Consider the following 19,399-nt stretch of genomic DNA (forward strand, 5'->3'; position numbering starts at 1 on the left):
ATGTCCTTCAAGGCACCTCCCCAGTCAGTCACTACTTAATATTCCAGGTATCTTCCCTAATCGCTGACCCATCAGGATAAACCTAACGCTGCCTCCTGAAGTGTAATATTTAACCTGTCGCTTTCGGTGGCGTGACACTCTAAAAAGAAGCAGCAGTGCAACATGTGTGGTGAAAAGTATCCCATGGGCACCATTTGTTTCTAACAATAACTGCTGAGGAGTGACGAGGACAGCTGGCCTTGGAGGGCCTCACACACACATGCACAAGAACAGCACTGATTTTTTTTATAATGTCATGTGGTTGTGTTAGAAGCCTACCTTGGCACACTGTGGATGTGGTCCACACCTTTAGGTCCCTACATCCATCAAATCCAACGACACCCTCTTCAAGGAAGAGTATATATAAAATTCCTCAGTCACCTGTTTAACTGAATTAAGCGAAGTGCTAATCAGCTGATTAAAGCTTAATAACTTTTTATAGCTTAATGAATTATGGACAAACTCTGCTTTAGCTTTCATACCACATTTTTGTATTGTATATCAATGGTAGCCCCTTTTTTAGAAACCTTACACTATCAATACAGATAATTTTAGTCAAATAGAACTTGTCCTAATCAAAAACTATTAATTTCATTACAACTGCGTTATACACGTTGTGCACTTACAGTTGGCAGATACATCCAGACTAATGTTAAGGTTAAATCAGTGGTTATTTAGGATTTATTAAAGCTCAATCAGACAGGTATCTCATTAGTAAAAAGTGACTGGAGAGCTGCTAACGTTCCCATCCCGGGACTTTAGGTTTTTTCTGAAATAATAAGACAAGCTGCAAAAGGCATAGTGTCTCTTGCTTTCATTAAAAGCTGTGCGCAGTTATTTATTGTATTCTAAATTTACATCTTTAAAAAAAAAATTTGCCCATGTCTTAGAACCGTTATGAAAGTTAACCAACAAAATTTAATATACATCTCATTGCATTTTTACATAGAGGATGAAAGTAAAGGCATGAAGGTGGCATGATCCACACCAAGGCTCCAAAGAGTCAGGAAACAAACATGAATAAATAGAAGGTGCTAGTTTAGAGAGAAAGGGTGTTAAATTAAAACAAAAACCAAACAAAGAAAAACCTCCTGCGTGAAAAGTCTCCAGGTCCTGATATTGAGCATCAAAAGCATGTGGAACGGTGTGAAGCCTGTACAGGAATGACGGAGGAAGTCGGGACTTTGCACTCATCGATAAATTCAGAAGTATACTGTGACTTTAGTTTATAGCTGAACAATACCAGCTAGAAAAAACAAAATCAGAGAGGAGCTTCTTTCTCCCGTCTCTAGTTTCCCTCTGATACACTAAAAAAGGCGAGAGCGGGGTTGAGAAACACACTGCAGCAGAATCGAATCGTTTCTCCTTTTTAAATACTTCAAAGAAAACCTGACGAAATACACTTTCAGATTTCACCGTCTTTGTCAAACTTCTACACTTTCAATACTTAACCACGTCTGAAATAACCAGGGATGCACCGACGTATCTGCACTACAGTCTATCTCTAAATAAGACGGCAGTGACCTTTGTTCGCCTGTCATGTGACATTATGCATTTCAAACTGGAGAGTTCCTCAATTTATGTAGCACGAAAGCAAAAACAAACTAAACAAAACAATCAGTGCATCCCTAGAAATGATCATTTAACAATTGTGAGCTTTGGGATTTTAAAAAGGTTTTAATGACAGGGTCATTAAGTCATGCACGCTGCAAATAACTGCATGCGGTAGTTAATGGTAACCCATCCAAGCACTTTATTTATTAATAGTCATAAACACACACAGCAGCTTCATCAGAGGAGCCTGTGCCCTCTTCACTTTTTGAATGTGGAGTATTTATACGGAGAGCCGTTTTCATGTCACAGGAAGCAAAGGTCTGCCACAGCTGCCTGTAACATTTACCTGATAAAAGAAAAGTAATGTGGATTGATTATCGACTTCATATATATTTTATATAGATTTATATAGTTCTCTTCTCTCGCTCACACATTTATCCCACTTGCTCTCATTTATTTTTGTTTACAATATAACAAATGTGGTGACAGGCCTGAAATTACAATCACCAAAAACAAACTCAGAAAATCGGAGGGGAGGGAGAGGGGGTGAGGCTGGGGGTGGGGTAGGCTGGGGTATGGGGGACTGCTGCTGCTGCTGTTTGCTGCCCATCACTGACAGTTGCAGCACGGAGGACACAGTCTGCTTGATGCTCGGACATCAAAGAGGCGGCGGCGGAGGCTCCTTCCCCGTAGAGCTGCTCTCTTTAAGCTGGAGGTTCTCCAACGCCACATCTAAAGGCATGATATCCACGCAGCCCATCGCTCCGAAGTCGCCGAAGTCTCGGCGGTCGTCCTCATCTGAAGAGGAGCTCTCTTCGTGCATCAGCGTGGACAAAAGCAGCTCCTGGACAAACAGGCTGCGGTCGGCTCGCTCGCCTTCTAGGAACTGCCGCTCTGCTTCTGACATCTTGGGTTCATTCAACCTACAGAACGGTTATATTCATTAACACTCACACAGGTAAGAAACATATTACAGTACAAAGAAGTACTTTAACTAAAAGCAGTAAGAAGGACTCTGCTGAGGTTACAGTCTGCACGTTTAAGCTCGGTAACAATTTTTGTTTCTTAATGCCTAAAAAGTTCATGAAATGGAAAAATGATCAACAATCTACTGAAGTATTATTTCCGATACGGTCTTCTGCACCAAGTCACAGAACTATTTTCTACTAGAATTTATTTTGCTTTGTTTATCACAAGACAGAAAAGCACAGGGGGATTGGTTACTTCTCTAATCCTGTGACTCTTCTCCATAGTTTTCTGACAAATATATCAAACTGGGCAATAAAGCTGAATACAAAGCTGTACATTCATAAATGCATATAGAGCCAACTCAATGGGCAATGAGCAAAATCCACATGTAAATTTAGTCTATAAGTGTTTAAACATAAATAACATGTGAGGCGTGAGGACTTTTGGACTGACTGTCGACGTTTCCTCAGAGTATCAAATCTGAGAAACACACTGTGACATGAAAGCAGCTCGTCTAGACAGAGACTGTTCCTTTCCATCCAGCCCCTGATGGTGCTGATGGTGCTGCACTCAATTTGTGTCAAGAGCTTTGCTGACCTGCTTTTCTGGAAATAGGCCAAAAAAAGTATCCAGCTGTAACCTTTTATAGTTACATCGTAAATAATTCAGTTACATATTTTTCCTCAGTCACTGCACCTTACTAAACTATAAAATGAATGGTTTTAATATAAATAGTTACTTCCCAACATCAGTTATCACCAAACTTAGTATTTACTATCAAAACACTTTATTATAGCAGTTGTGTGTTGTTGCTGGATATCTGTGTTCTGACAGTCTGTTAGCAGAAACACATGGATTTATAGGCAAACTCTAAAGTCCACCTCCTGCTCCACTCACCGTGCTAATAGGAACTGGGAGCTGTGGGACGAGGACGCCGGATTGCTTTCACCCACGGTGGTGGTGTTGGCAGTTGCTGTGCTGGGCTGGGGGACGGCGGCGCCGGTGTTGCCCGGGTTGTTGCCGCGTCGCGTCGCGTGTCGGCTCGTCTCAACTTGCTGTCGTGCCGCCTGAGCTTGCTGCCGCTCCAACTGCAGCTGCATCTGGAGCTGCTGGAGCTGAGAGGCTGAAGGTCCCGACGAGTTTATTTGCCCTCCTGCAGCACGCCGCACACCTGACAGCTGAGACAACAACTCTGCAGGAGACGTGCGCACACAAACACAAAAAGAAGAAGAAGAAAAAAAAATGACTATTTGTTTCTAAATTAAACAGACTTCTAAAAAAAACAGCGTAAAAACACGAAGAAAGATTCGGACACGTGCATTTTTTTGCAAGCAACACAGTATGATGATTAAAAACAAAATATGGTACTTCAAAATGTGACTGCCTAAACTGTTTCTTGACAACCATCTATAAATGAGGCACACCCTTTACTTTTGCTTCTTCTCGCTAATGTCTGACTTTAATTTTTTATTTTTTTTAATAAATACTGTAATCTTGATGCTATAATGATCGTAGCACATATTTCTGCATGTACTCTTCTCCTCTTTAACATCTGGGCCAACCTGACTGAAACTTTGCATTATCTTCACCGTGTGTGTGATGTTACATTCTCTGTTTGCGCATCTTTCACACGTCACATTCAATGACTGGTCACTTTTACACAACGATTGCTGCATTTTTGGGGAACATTTCTGCATTTTGCAAACATTGTGGGTAAACTCCTGATGCTCACCTGCGATGGGGTCCATTGCCTCTCTGTTACTGGGGGTGTAAGTGGAGCTCTGTGATGAGGAGGATGAAAGTCCCCCTGTGGAGCCGCTAGTAAAGTGCATATTTGTCCGTCGTGCTCTGGGGCCGCCCAGTCCTCGCCCGGGGTGGAACATCCTGCGTACATGCCGCACACTGCTGGACTCATCGTAAAGGAGGACTGTTAAGGTTAAATTCGGTCACAATGTGCACACACACAGAAGAATCTTGCTATTTAAAACAATTCATGTAGAAAAAAAGGCTTATTTTGACACTATTGTGTGGTTAAATGAAAAGGATATTAAATCTCTTGGTGCTCTGTGTTCGAGAGTGAGGTGAGCTGTGAAGTCATCTGTGACATGGTTGGGATCCCCTCCGGGCAAGGCAGCGCATATTGGACAGATCTGAAAAAGAAAGATTGAGCTCATCATACAAACTGGCATGTCTGCATGGAGCAACTCTTCTACCTCACAAAAGGTTTAGGGTACTTACACACACACACACACACACACACACACACACACATATATATGTGTGTGTGTAAAAGCTTTAACTGTTAGGCTAAAGAATATACTTTATTAAACTGCTATTGCCATTAACCTTTTTTGACCAGTCAGGGCCAATGAGTAGAAAATTGTGGTCAATCACTTGGTATGAATCTAAAAAAAATAAAAACCTTATTGCTACAGAAAATGAATCTGTACAGGATAAATTAAACAATCAAAAAGTGGAAAATGCTGACTTCATTTTAATTTCCATTTCATCTGGCAGTAAGAGTCATGAAGAACACAAATACTAAGTTAAATAATAAGTTAGCTCTGGTCACACGCTTCAATGGCATCTTTTCACCCCCGCTCTCAAGTAGCTGTTGGTCAGACAACCTACTAGGCAGCCAGGTGTCAGCAGTATGAGCAGCCTGAGCCTTTGTCTTGCTTTGCTCAGCAGTGGAGAATGCTCATAAAATGCCACTGAATAGCTGAAGTGTAGTAACTGAGAATTACAATGATGACTAAATTCAGAGCATGCCAGTGGATAGCAGAGGTAAACTAGGATGCTTAGAGAAATGAGGACATTTCTAAGCTTATAATAGTACACAAAAGTGTACTGAGCAGTTCCGTTTGTGCAGTGAGTGTACTCACCACCTCCGTGGAAGTCTCTGAATGCTCTGAGGTGACATGCTCCTGTAAGGATGTCTCTGTGAAGCCCATCTTGCCACAGTAAGGACATGTGAACGACTGTGGCTGCTCTACTGAAAAAGTGTCTCCTCCATAGTACAAATCTGCAAGAAGATGATCAAACACAACAGCTCGTATTGATGTTCATCACTATTTTGATGATTACTTTCAATAATCAACAATATTTATTGCTGGAAATGTGCTGAATGGCTTGTAATCACACTTTGGAGTCCTTAGCAGTATCACCATCCCGTACAACAGGCATGGCGATCATGCATATAATCAGAAACCCACAGAGTAAGGTCTTTACCATAGTCTACCCTGGTTAATATACACTGCATGGGGTGCTCTGTGGTGTGCCTTGTTGTCGTGGCTCCGCTCTCGTAGCACGACGCGCACAGGTCGTAGTCGTAGCAAATTAAACACTTGAACCGTCTTCCTCTAAAGTTGCCCTTTAAACACGCATCGCAGCTCACACCTGCAAAACAGAAACGGAGAATAGGAAATAAAACACGTGGGCCTGACAATACTTTCACAAATTCCTTATAAAGGCGTCTCAGAGGCTGACTGTGAGAAGGCGATCCCATATCTGCAGGCCGGTCTCACTTACACAAGCATGCGTTTTGGAGTGGCACCAACCAACAAGTGCCAGCAATGAAGAACGCTGACATTCCAGCAGACTTCACAACCAACTCAGATTTATCTGAAAGCAGCTTTCATTGCTCACTTTTAACACAGTTCACTCTTTTTCAGGCAGCAGGCTGCTCCTTGTTTTTATCCCCCCCCCCCAAGATCGACAACACCTAAATTGGTTGGGGGGGGGGGGGGGGGGGCTGGGCATAGGCAGAATGGGGGAATAAAAAGCTGTTTTCAATGAGACATCATGCTGACATTTCCTGACATTACAGAGTGCCTTATTTGGCAAGTGTTAGTAAATATGTAAACAAGTATTAAGGGAGTTTTCTCTGACTCATCTCACATCTAACAACAGAGACCTGAAGGAACAATATGCACAAAAGATATCTGTTATTAAACAGATGCTGACATAAAGAAACCAATCAAACTGCAACAGGCCGCGTTGGGAGTTACTTTGAGGCTTGGTTAGACAGAAGCAAGCTCAACAGGATAAGTAACTGAGTATCTTGCTTAAAATGAATTTTAACCATCTGCACAATCCTAGTCTCAGCTGAAAAACTAACTGGTCCAGCAGAGGACCACGAAGCAGATTATTAGATACCTCTGTTGTACCTTGAACATATAACCTCAGATAATTCACCCTCGGTCCAAGAATGGTTAACAAAGCTACTGCGATCATGTCTGCATTATAGTGCTTCTTTTAAAACTTCTGAGGCAATTTGACGGGACAACACCTGGCAGGTCTTGAAATGTTTGAATGAAATTAGCCAAAGCTGAAGTTTTCGGTTACACTGATCGTAACTTAAACCCTGCTTACGAGCAGGCTGCTAGTTAGCCAACTTAGTTACTGGTTATACAGTCAGAGGCCTTAGACTTTCAGTCTTCTTGATGACAGTGCATTCGCTAACAGCAGTGTGTGACCAGACGGGACAGTATGGCGCTAATTGAATAGCTCCAAGCTCTCAATGAATAAATACTCTGAATATGAGCAAAATGTTGTGACAGCAATATCGGGATGTAAGACGCTGAGTAACTTATCAGTGCCGGTATAAGTAACGAAAAAGTCACAGGTAAACCAACGACTCCTTGAATTAGCATACATTAGCTTGCTCGCTAGCCCGGCTAATGTAAGGTAACGCAGTACCTAGCAACGGCTAACTGCTGCTCTGCTGCCGTATTTTTGCGAACAGGTCGAGTGAAGTAAAAACGCTCCAGCCTCGATTTAGAAAACACGAGACAGGTGTGTACAGCAGAACTGCTGACAGTAAACACACACGACAAGGGACAAGCCTAGTAACACACGGCGAAAAGCGCAACAACCCTCTCAGACATGAGCAAGCAGTTAGCAAAGCTAGCCCCAGAAGCTAGCTGCTCAGGTAATGTAGCCTTCAACCGGGGCGCCGTGGACCTGTTTATCAACTCACCCTCATGTCGGGACATCCTACAAACAGCGACACAGCCCCCTCCTCGGGCTCCCCAACACGTCTAATGGGGAACGATGCAGTTTTTGAGTCAATAAACTGAAAAATCCTTCAGCCTGGTCTGTTTTTTCAGGCAAGATGGATCCCCCAGCAGCTTACAGTTTGTACTGCTTCCCCTCCCAGTGTCACTTATGGGTGAGTGCTGTGAATGAACACTAGGCGGCGCTGTCTGCTATAAAATCACTCGACCCGGACTGTGCTGCTGTGATGCACCAATTCTTTAACCACATTTTGCCTGAAACATAGCATAAGTTATATGTTTAAACAAAAGAGTTTCTCTCAGCATAAAAAACAAATACATTTTTAAGGGCCTGTGTCCCAGATAAATCTTTTTGTTTGTGACACATGACTGAGGTTATTAGCACATTAGATTGCTTGCATTGCATTTTATTTGACCATTACTTTTAGATGAACTGCTTCAGTGCATACTCCTTATTTTGTCATTATAAAAGAAAACAACAATATATAGCTACACTACAGGACAAAAGTTTTCAGAACATCCCAATTTATTTCCCAGTTATTTATTGCAATTCAAGCTGTTAAAGTCCAATGAATAGCTTAAATGGTACAAAGGTAAGTGGTGAACAAAACGCTAAGGTTACCCAAAAGTGAAAAATAATGTACATTTCAGAATCATAAAAAAGGCCCTTTTCAGGGAACACAAAATGGGTAAACAATTTAAAGCTGCTCTGCAGCAATGGAGGTTCAAAAACTGATGCTACTAATTCCTACAGATGTTCCAACTTTTCTGAATTACTTACAACCCCCTTTGACTGCATAAAATCAGTGTTGAAACACACTGTGGTACCATACCCTCGTGAGCATCAGTTGAACAGTATTGTACTGCAGAAAGTAGTGTGTTGCTACAAAAAGGGCTAGAAAAAGGCAATTAACAATGGAAGAGAGACCGACCATCATAACACTTCAAAATGTAGGTCTTTCCTACAGAGTTGCAGCACGAAAGCCACTGCTAACACGTCAGAATAACACAAAGAGGGTTGGGCCATGAAACACCGCCGTTGGACTACTGAAGACTGGAAGAAGGTATCATGTTCATCACGTTCATCCAGTCACATGGTACGAACTGAAATTAACCCACAGGTTATGTATTTATGCATGAAGACATGCTTGAGACCACCTGAAGTTTGAGGTTGGCATGGTTGATAGTGTTGGTCTAAGTATTTTAGAAACTGATGATGTGAAAGTTTACTGGGATTTTTCTGCAAACACCTCTAAGGTTTACACAGAATCATCATAAAAAGAGAAGATAACCATTGAGTGGCAGTTCTCTGGATGATGAATGTATAACCAGACTGCTTTGAGATGATGGATCCATCTGGCCTTGTGTCAAAGGTTCTGGTTGCTGGTGGTAAAATGGTGTGGAGGATAATTTCTTGGCACACTTTGGGACCTTCAGTACCAACGAATCATCATTTATACACCACAGCTACCTGAGTATTGTTGCTACCCATCTTCTGATGGCTGCTTCCAACAGGATAATACCATCTGGCAAATCTCAAATCATTCTTGAACATGATAGCGAGTTCACAGTGCTCAAATCGCATCCATAATCTCCAGATCTCAATCAGTAGAGCACCTTTGGGATGTGGTTAATGACAGATTGGGAGCAGTGTATTAAACAGATCACAGTTCTGATGCGTGCTTTGTCTGAACAAAATGCAAGAGAAATGGTGATGTTCTTTATAAAAATTATTTATTTTTTTGTACATCAGATTCAGTTCATATATCTGTGCTAATGAGGACACATACACTCTGACAAACCAGTGCATTACAGTGAAGATTTCACAGCAGTGTAGAAGGCTGGGCTGGAGCTCACTTTGCTTGCTACAGTTCCTCGGAGTTGTGATCTGTAAGTAAGCTCTGACTGAACAAAGAGAGGTGAACTCCACCCTCGTGCGTGAACCCAACGTGGCCACACAATCCAAAAATTGACTAACAGCTACACATTCTCTATATACAATTTATTACATGTGCTTTAATGTCACCAGTGGAGTGAGAGCTGAGGAGTATTAAGAAACAGAAGAGCTGCCTCTTATTGTTGCTTATTTCCCTCAGCATTAAGACATAGTTATGAGGGGAAAACGCTACAAAAAGAGGCTAGAATATGTTTCTCCTCAATTCAGATTATAATCTCTTCTAAAATATCAGGCAGCTGTGCAAACTTTGGAAACAAAAAGGTACAAATAAGGTACTTTAAAGCAAGAGAAAGCCTAGAGTGTGCTATGCTTTGTGCACACTACAGCCACCAGAGAATCCCTTTACAACACAGAGGAAACTAGTGAACAGTTGGACATATATTTCTAAACTGGATGATTATTAAGTTCCTATTTTGCAAGTTAAAAGGAAATCAAAGTATCTGCTGTGATATCTCAGCCTCGGCATTCAGAACACAGTCATTCAACAGGTTCGAAATATCATTTTCAATCAAATGAAACCAAAATAGTGGATACAAACCCTCGTCTTTATATATATATATATTTCACTACGGAGTAATTATACTTTCAATACTTTTAATCAAAAAATACCATTATTTACATATCTGCATACATCTTAGCACTGAAAATGTGACAAAAGCCATATCATTTTCTCGAGTGTAAATTGTGTATATTTATGTCATTATTCATGATATTTGTAGCACCTGAGCAAAATCATTTCTCTGACCACCGATCTGAAAACCCCCCAAAAAACAAACAAACATTAAATTAAATCCAAACACGATCCTGTACATGTTAAGCTTTACATTTGTGACCAGATATATTTACAGTACAATCAAAGATTTGGATTTTGAGGACGCGGCAGTCTGTATCTCCATGGTAACCGAGGTGATGACAGATTAATTACAGACTGCAACTTTTCTTAAGTAAAAAAATAACAATTGCATTCAGGTTTTGGTCTTTAACATGTTTTTGACATTAAAAATGTGCCATTTTATACTGTTTAAATTCAGCAAGAACAACAACTACTTAATACCTAATACAGTGTTTCAAAAACCTAATCAAGCAAAAGAGTTTCACACAAAGGTGTAAGCTATCAGACAGACTGGTCCAACACACGGAAAGTTCACATATTGTCTCAGAAGCGTGCATAAAAGTAGCAACTTTGGATCCTCATTGTGAAAAAACCTGAGTACTTTTTTTGCCTCTAAAGCTGGAGTGCAGCTGCAGGAGCTCTGAAGCCTTTGGATTTCTGCTGTATGTCACAGAGTTAGTTGGTTAGATGGTGCTTTTTTGGCCAACTTGGTGCCTTGCAAGTGATGGTCTCCTCCGTCCCGCCTCTGGCTCCTCTTCTTGAACTGCTTGATGGGACTTGATGCGTACTGTTACTGTTTGTTGGTCATGTTGAACAAATAGCATGTGCAAATACTTCTGTATAGTCAGTGTGTCCGTCTCCGCGTGTGAGCCAGTTTCATTTCGGCTCCAGTGTTATAATCTAGCGCTTGGAAAATCAAAGAGTTTAGAAGTATTTGCAAGCTTTACCTGATAAATGCCAGTGCAGGAATCAGTGAAGATAATGCTGTTTGTGTTGTTTTGTTTTCCAGGCAGTCAATCTGTCACAGCACTAATATCAGTGGGTCTTATGGCGTTTCCTATGTCTGTCTGTTAGTTTGTAGGTCCTGATGGTGGGTGGCTGTTTGGATACGTCACTCTGCCTCTTCCTCCTTTGGATAGTCCCTGGATTTTCTCTTGAAAAAGCCAAACTGGAAGAGCAGAAAAGTGAGTCACAAAACCACTTAAAACAGAAAAGGATACTTTGACATTTTTGGACATATGCTTATTAGCTTTCTTGCTGAGAGTTTCTGTCATCATCTGTCTTAAAATCAGGATTAAAGCATAAACTTTACATAAACCATCTTGTGGTTACCACGATTTTCCCTGCTAGCGCTATGGCCGTACATGTTTTGGCTTTTTGGAGCCAGAAGTGATGATCTTGAGACAAAAGTTTTATCAGCTAACAATATAAAGCCCAAACACACATAGCCATTTGAAACACTTAAGTTTTTTAGGCATCCATCCATTCTCTTTCACTTATCCAATTCAGGGTCCAGGGGGGTTGACAGGAGCCTATCCCAGGGTGAGAGTCGGGGTACATCCGATGGTACAGGGCTAACAGAGACAACCATTCACACACCTATAGGCAATTTATAATCCTCAATTAACCTAATCCTGCTAATTGCATGTTTTCGGACTTTGCAGGTACTCTGGAGAGAAGCCACCACTGTGACGTAGCAAGCTAACCACTATTCCACCACAATTCTTTTGAGTGTGCTCTGCAGTGACAAGATGTCACACGGTCACAATGATTTGAAATAGTTTGCAGAATATTACCTTCCACAGAATGAAGATAACGAGTGCTAAGATGAGCAGTCCTATCAGGATACTGATGATAATGATCCAGAACGGGATTCCTCTGACAGTATCTTTGGAAACCTGGATACTGACCTGTTTAGAGGAAAAATACAGTACATACTCTAAATATGCACATATATGTAAACATACATAAGCATTTAATGATAATGAGATGTCACATGCTTACTATACCAGAACCTTCTGACTTACACTTCTGGTCATGTCGTTGCTGTTCACTTCAAACACGTCCTCCTGCTTCCTGATGTCCAAAGTCCCGTTCACCACCAAGTATAGACCGGAAAACTCGCTCTGTAAAGATAGATATTTAAGTATTTTATTTCCTTTCTGTCCATCAATCAGACAGCTGTCAGCCTGCTTTTTTTCCAATACTATATTGTATTTAATATTTATCGCAACCCATGAGAAAGAGCTGGTCAGAGAGAGCCAGACAAGCCAAAAGCACCCAGCGACGTCGCATCTCAAAACGTACCTCGATAAACGTAGGTTTCCACAATCTGAACGCCACGTTGAGCTGAGCGATCTTTTGGCCTTCAGAAATCGAGCAGTTAAACGATTCAAACTTTGTGTGGCTGTCTTGCTGCAGAGGAAATTAAACACGTAAGACGGGTGCAGGAAGAGTTCAGCGATCTGTAGAACACGAATGTCATCACTCACCAGCAGGTAGTTACTGAGCGTCTCTTTTTCCACTTTCACCTCTTTAACCTCTGAGGAGTTAATTTTAAAAGGATCGATCTGTCCTTTTGTGTCACACATCATCTGCAGAGTAGGGAGAAAACGACACGGACGTTGGTCTGTTTCTTCGCATACGCTTGCATATCCATGGAAGCACACTTACATTTGAGTAGGTGACGTGCGTCAGGTACAGTAACGTGTTCTTCCTCGGAGACTCAAAAGGATATTTCACTTCAAGGCCAAGGGTTGGAGTCACCCCGTCATGTAACTTTTCCACCTGAGGACATGTGAGACACAGAAAAGGAGTGGAATTCATATTACCGACACCCTGCGCCACATGTGAGCTAGAAGTTCTGTGCTTGTATTATAAATCATCCAAAATGATCACTGCGTGCAGATGTTACCGTGTAGGTGATGTTGACCTCTTCTCCAATCATACTGAAGTCACTGAATTTCGAGGGGTACTTATCCTCTTGTGTTATTTCAATGTGGTTGTTCAAAGGCGACCTGAAAGGGACATCCTTTTTACATCCTTCACTTCTCAATCAGAGCTTCAGACGCAAAATGATGTGTCTAATAAAGTTATAGGAAATAGAACCAAAAGTCTAAAAAAAGTACACTCTTGAGGTCTTCCTAATTCCTTACAGTCCAACTTCACTAATGCTGAATAAGCCATCAGTCTATGTGCATTAACTTTACCTGCATTAACATATTTAGGCCACTTGCTGGCAGCACAAGATGCAAACAAAGGCAAATATCACCTTCCAAACATTTTGAAAGGATGTCAATACAACATTCATTCTTCTTTTAACCCCATTTTACAGCCTGAAAAAGGTCAAGGGTCAAACTATGTGTGAGAAACCCTAAATAACCTTAAAGTAAAAGCAATTAATGAATTCCACTGACTTTATTAATCAATAAATGTTTTGTTTTTTTGTTTATTCTTCTTATTACTTAGTAAATAAAAGCTGCTATATTAGACCACGATTCTGCCACACCTGTCCTACATTACCAGCAGTGGTAATTACCAAAATCATGTTTCTATAGTGGTTAATCCAGCAGTATCGATCAGCTTTTAAATCTAAATGACATTTTTAATACTAAAATATAATAATTGTTGTCGTTCATGAATTGAAAATGAGTTTGAGTGGTTGAATGTTATGTGTTTATACATTTCCATATACAATCACATCATTCACAATCCCCAGACTACAAATCCAGATGACGGTGCCGTTATCGTTACGTGCATGTTGGCGTGCATCGTAAGCTCCTGGCTTGGTTAACAAGGAGGGAAACACAGCACAATGACTGACTCGGTTGTGGTACTAACACCTTTTTATTCCAATATAAAAGGAAATGCTAATATTATTATTATCATCATCAATAATATTGGAAACTTTTACTTGTCTGGCTAAAAAAAAGAAAAGAAAAGTGAATAATGTAGCTTTAATGCAAAGGTGTCGATTCACAGCTACTCACTTTACATCTACTTTGAACGTGAGTCCAAGTTCATACTTGACAGGGATGGAGATAGTCGCTCTGTTGTCGTGCATGGTAGAGAAATCTTCTTCATTGTCACTACAAAAATACAATTTACATGCATACGTAAAATTAACAGAACATCCATCCACCATTTTGGACAATTAATCACAGAAATAAGCAGAAACAAATCTTTTTCATCCTTTTTTCCAGAATTATTATTATTATCCTGATGATGTGCAGAAAGATGGAGGGATCCTCTCACCTTGTAGCTGTCACGGTGAACTCAATTTCCTTCTGAAAATATTTGAGATTCACCTCAAATTTCACTGTTATTGTTTCCTGTGGATTTGACATCAAACCATAGGTTTAGTGAGCAGAGGTAAAGAAATATTGTACAGGTAAGATGTTTTACAGATCCTGCACAAGGCAGATGAAACTAACCTCTTCGTTGTTTCCCAAGAAGGGGTACCCCACCTCAATGCTCACTTCGGTGTCATTTACAGTGGTCGTCTTTGTATCTGGCTGAAGAGTTGTAGTCACAGAATTACACGCATTGCTTCAGTCCGTAAAGTCAAGTAGCGCAGAGAGAGGAGGGAAAGGGTTCTTACCTCTACGTTCACAAAGTTGATGTTTTGTGTAAAGTTGATTTTCACGTTGGTGTTATAAGCTTTGTCTTTGAGGTTTTTAACGGTGATATTCAAATAAATGATTTCCTTTTCTTTGATCAATTTACTGGAGAAGTACATAAAAAATAAAAAGTCAGAACGGTTGGATGCGATGCGCACACATCAACACAAGGGTGCAGTCATACTCTGGATACTCTGGACTCGGCTGAATGACTCCAAAACTACGACTTACAACACATCAAGTAACAACTCTGATATGAGAAAGAAATAGTACAGAATAACATTCAAGAAAAATATATATGTGTATAAATATACACAAACCCATTTCTGAAAAAGCTGCAATTCATTTAAATTCCTGTATTTAACTGAAACCGGTGCAAACACGGAAACAAATGCTCAAACTAAGATCTGTCATGCTCGTTTTTGGTTTTATAACAACGATATAATAATAATAATTCCACTAACCTTTGCTCATCACATTTAGCCTTCAGGGAGAGGTCAGGAATGCACGTCTGAGTTTTGTTTCCACAGTCCATTAAAGTAATCTACAAGACATTTTTAAGAAAATAACAAATTAAATATTTCCAAAAGCTGCATTTTTACTTGGCCTTGCAGAATGATGCTTGTACGAGTTCAAGATCTGTACATACAAGATGACTGCGTGACTTCACAACTACTTTGCAAGCCAATCGTGGTAAAGACTCAAACTCTCATAGCCTCATATTGAAGTATGAATATACTCAGTCCAGTAGATAACTTGTGAAATTAGCAATAAGAATGAAAATAAGCTGCATGTTTGTTTGCACCCCTGAGAAGACGTGTTCCTTTAGATGACCTTCATTTCCTTTGCCTTTCCCCCCTGAGAGTGTTTCAGGCTCACAGTCGCATTTGTTCCCATTCCTAATAGTCTCCCACTGGACTGATAAGATCAACAGTATCTTCTCTCCCAAAAAGGATGGGATTGGAATATCATTTGCAGTGCAATGTCAAAAGAAAAACACTTCCGTTTGATAACTTCCTCTTCTCTGGGTGTTTGTCCCCTTCTCTTCCTGTCAATAACAATAACAGGAGAGGTCCCCGTGACGCAGCATGAGGGGAGACGGGATCTGCAACATATGTGGTTGTGCGTTTACGTGTGAGCAAAGATAACAATGCGACTAATGCGTACGGGCTTTAAATGCATTTTCTAGTGCATGCTGAAGCTGAATCCTCCTGTGATGTTTCCCAGCTTTGTCGGGAAACATCACGCACTCCAACCAATAATCTGGGAACCCTCTTGTTAGAGGAAATATGCATGTGGGGGTGTGGGAAGATGGTCCTGGCTGCTGGTGCTGAAGCACTAATGGGGGCTGAAACTGAAGGATGGTAGTCAGCTGTTGCAGAAGCTAATGCACTGTATCAGCAGCCAGAAAAGAAAACCCGTGTCCTCGCTACGGGATTATAAAGACAGACCGGGGTTAAATTCTTCCTGTCTGCAACTTTAAATGTTCTGCTTAGTGTAACTAGTCGATTATTTTACTAAAAGAAACCATAAGTGATATAAGTGGTCTTACATTGGCATTGATGGATTTGGGAAGACTTTCATCCAGCACAGGACCTTCTTCATCAGCTTTTCCGAACTCCACAGACACAGTCAGAGGTCCTCGGAAGTCTAGCCGTTCCTGGGATAGCGGACGATGAGGCAAAGCAGGGAGGAAAATAAAAGGCAGAGGGAGAAAAAAAGTGAAGAACAATGGAGGACTTTAAGGTCAAAATTCACTGGCTGCTTTCTGACGCTGAAGCTTTGCTGCATCAACTGCAAACTGATTCTTTCAAAACAAATGTGGTAAAATGGTGAGTTGAACACTGAGCTGTGTAATGATATGAGGAATGCTTTCTTGGCACAGTTCACTCCCTTCAAGTCAATCACAGCTTAGATTGCACAGCATATCTGAGTACTGCACCTGACCTTTGTCACCCCCTTTTAGACACTATTTAAGGTCATCTAGTGGCTACTTCCATAATGCCCCTGTTTTGATTCTCTGGAAGAATTGAAGGCGTTTTCAGAGCAAATGAAGTCTCCAGTGTTGCTGTGCAGTCCTTGATAAAGTGTTTGCCGAGTCTATTTGCAACACTTTGCTGGAAAACCATTCAGCATTTCACTTTAAGCCAGGGGTGGGCAACTCCAGGCCTCCAGGGCCAGTGTCCTGCAGGTTTTAGATTTCACCCTGGGTCAACACACCTGAATCACAGGATATGTTGAGGAGGTCATTTAGCCATTTAAATCAGCTGTGTTGGATCAAAGACACATCTAAAACCTGAAGGACACCAGCCCTCGAGGCCTGGAGTCACTCACCCCTGCTTTAAGCTAAAAGAAATGTCAAACGGATGGTAGAGCAAAGGTCAGAGGTATTTGGATTGGTCCTCTGGGGATTATAAGAGTCAGCGTAAACTTTTGCTCCTGTCCATTTAGGAGATGTTGAGGCAGTGTTTTCACTGGTTAAAAGAAAGCATCATCATGGTGGTAGCAAAGTCCTTCATCAAAGCCGCCAAAAAAGCAACACTCGCTAGCGCCACGGACGTCAGGACAGACACAGGTTTGTGACAGTCTCTGCTACTGAGAAAAAAAGCAATTTACCAAAGTAACTGAGATTTATTTGTGTTTGTGCGATTGTGCAAAGCCTTCATATGATGGACACACGCAGATCCAGTTTGAAAGAGGTGTGTCACATTGAGGCGCTGCCTATGATGAAGTCCTTCTTGAGACCGTTCCAAATGCTGATTAAAACTCAAAGGACGCTGATGAAGAGCTTTTAACATGAAAGTGCCGCATTTACAATCAGCAACACTGAACTGCACAGACTGTGCCTGTTGCTTAAACAATTAGAAACCACACTGTTTATATTTTTCAGAATTTCAGTCACTGATATTAACTTTATTTGTATTTTAACTGATGCTTTAGCAGAGACAAATATAGACGCGACGCTTCTTCCGTGCTTGTTAAATTCTCGACCTCTGCCTGAGGACAAGTGGGAAGTCTCTGGTCTGACTTGCACACTTGAACAGAGCAGGTATTCATACTCAACATACATAATAACAACAGCTGTTTCCAACGATTAGCTCCTCTTTCCTTCACTAAAGGGTTAGCCAGTCAGAGAAATCCATGGCTGGCACGAATGCCAGGAAGCAGAAGCTGCCCAAGAAGACGCTTGGTTTTAAAGTAGGTGGTACAGCAAAGGTTTAAAAGCTTTTAGCAGTTACAGGTAAAAGTAGTCAATGGATCACTACCTAATTCACCTTCTAATTCACTCTAATCACTGTTTCATCCTCACTCCTTTCTCTAAGTGTCTCCAGATAATTTATCGGCCAGTGCGGCACAAGGTTTAAACGGAGCATGCTTTGATCAGGACGGGGTCTGTTTCATGTTAGGTCTTCCTGCTCTGCATAGGACAGCTTTACCCTCCCTCCTCTCTGGCTAACAGCCCTAAAACACCATTAACATTTCCAGGAAGCCCTGAATATAACTTTCACTAATGAGCAGCGCAGCAACAAAAGGAATCCACTTGAATGTTGTGTTTAGTAAATGCAGACTGAAAATAAAGTCAGACTTTGTACAGGTAAGAAAACACAACTTGCCGACATCATGAAGGTTTTCTCCATGCATTCTTTCGTTCCGTCCATGATGGTGAACTTCTGTGTAGTCCTGCGGTCATTTTTTAAATCTTTGCTAATAAATGAGGCCCTGGATGTGGCACGCAGACTGTCCAGTGTTATAGTATAGGTCATATCTACAAGACACAAGAAGTTTTTTTTTTTTTAATGTGGTTATAAAGAAGAAAAATAAGGGAGAAAAATTGCAGAATCAAGTTGGTTTGTTACATGACTCACTTGCAGTTGTTTTTACAGTCGGCTGGTTGGATTTGACTCTGTAGGTAAAGCACAAGTTGGTCTTCGCACAAATAGATTTCCTATTGCCGTGTTCACACTGGTGCTCAATCTGCTGGAGGTTGACTTTAGAGGGGTTGAAAGTCATGCTGGCATGCAGCTCTGCAACATCTCTGGACCTGGTAACACAAATGAAATGCATTAACTACTAGAATACAAAGCACGCAGGAATAGTGCGTGTGCAGTTCAAGCACTGCACATCCTGCACACAGTACTGCAACGAACCACAAAGTAGTACGTTATAGCAGCACGTTAAATAGATGATGTCACTGATGCAGTCAGAGTAGAATAAATAAGTTTTCACAAAGGAAGGAACTAATGCATCTTGAGAATAAAACTTGGCTTCAGTTCTCAGCATCCAAATGTTAAGCTTTCTAAAACAGAGCCAGCAGTCCTGGAGGAAGAGCCTGCCTGCTGCCAAATCCTTTTTAAACTCTAAGTCACTTGGGAAATGGAGTTTTCACACAGCCTAGTCGAAGCTCTGTCAGTAGAAGCTGTGGGAGAAAGTCTGCCTTGGAGGTTAAATCATGCTGTTGGCTTCAAAACTTTGTGGGCTGAGGATGTATGCTGCTCTCCAACTGTGAAGTATGTTGCGGGGGCTTTTAAAAGAGAAATCACGAGGAGGTTGATGGTCACCAGCCTACAACCCCAGTGGGACATGCACAGCTGTCTAAACCCTGATTAATGCAATGGAAAGTGGACATGTA

At 41.2% G+C, this 19,399-nt stretch overlaps 2 protein-coding genes across 3 annotated transcripts in view; both read right to left on the minus strand.

Annotated features, from left to right (window-relative positions):
* Positions 1–1,768: 1,768 nt before the first annotated feature.
* On the minus strand, positions 1,769–7,746 carry kcmf1 (potassium channel modulatory factor 1). Its single transcript, XM_082542720.1, has 7 exons — positions 7,544–7,746; positions 5,794–5,961; positions 5,448–5,587; positions 4,611–4,712; positions 4,295–4,478; positions 3,460–3,754; positions 1,769–2,516 (listed from the first exon to the last, which is right to left on the minus strand). Exons 1-7 carry the CDS (start codon positions 7,557–7,559, stop codon positions 2,252–2,254), a joined length of 1,170 nt encoding a protein of 389 aa, XP_082398846.1. The 5' UTR covers positions 7,560–7,746; the 3' UTR covers positions 1,769–2,251.
* Positions 7,747–9,297: 1,551 nt separating this feature from the next.
* itga1 (integrin, alpha 1) overlaps positions 9,298–19,399 on the minus strand; it is a 71,638-nt gene continuing 61,536 nt past the window's right edge. For both annotated transcript variants that reach the window (XM_082539464.1, XM_082539465.1), the window contains exons 16-30: positions 18,636–18,811; positions 18,384–18,535; positions 16,322–16,429; positions 15,234–15,313; positions 14,751–14,874; positions 14,584–14,664; positions 14,405–14,481; positions 14,140–14,238; positions 13,065–13,167; positions 12,824–12,937; positions 12,643–12,744; positions 12,458–12,565; positions 12,178–12,276; positions 11,947–12,060; positions 9,298–11,318 (exon numbers count right to left, since the gene is read on the minus strand). In XM_082539464.1, coding sequence (XP_082395590.1) covers positions 11,262–11,318; positions 11,947–12,060; positions 12,178–12,276; positions 12,458–12,565; positions 12,643–12,744; positions 12,824–12,937; positions 13,065–13,167; positions 14,140–14,238; positions 14,405–14,481; positions 14,584–14,664; positions 14,751–14,874; positions 15,234–15,313; positions 16,322–16,429; positions 18,384–18,535; positions 18,636–18,811 — 1,594 coding nt within the window. In that variant the 3' untranslated portion in view covers positions 9,298–11,261. The remainder of the gene's footprint in view (positions 11,319–11,946; positions 12,061–12,177; positions 12,277–12,457; positions 12,566–12,642; positions 12,745–12,823; positions 12,938–13,064; positions 13,168–14,139; positions 14,239–14,404; positions 14,482–14,583; positions 14,665–14,750; positions 14,875–15,233; positions 15,314–16,321; positions 16,430–18,383; positions 18,536–18,635; positions 18,812–19,399) is intronic.

Source organism: Aulonocara stuartgranti, assembly GCF_965226115.1.
Source record: "Aulonocara stuartgranti genome assembly, chromosome: 7".
Classification (NCBI taxonomy): domain Eukaryota; kingdom Metazoa; phylum Chordata; class Actinopteri; order Cichliformes; family Cichlidae; genus Aulonocara; species Aulonocara stuartgranti.

Excerpts from the sequence above, each read along its gene's own strand:
- kcmf1 (XM_082542720.1), bottom strand. Across the intron at positions 5,588-5,793 it reads ATTAACCAGGGTAGACTATG|ATTTGTACTATGGAGGAGAC; the intron begins GTAAAGACCTTA and ends ATCTTCTTGCAG. Across the intron at positions 2,517-3,459 it reads TCCCAGTTCCTATTAGCACG|GTTGAATGAACCCAAGATGT; the intron begins GTGAGTGGAGCA and ends ACCGTTCTGTAG.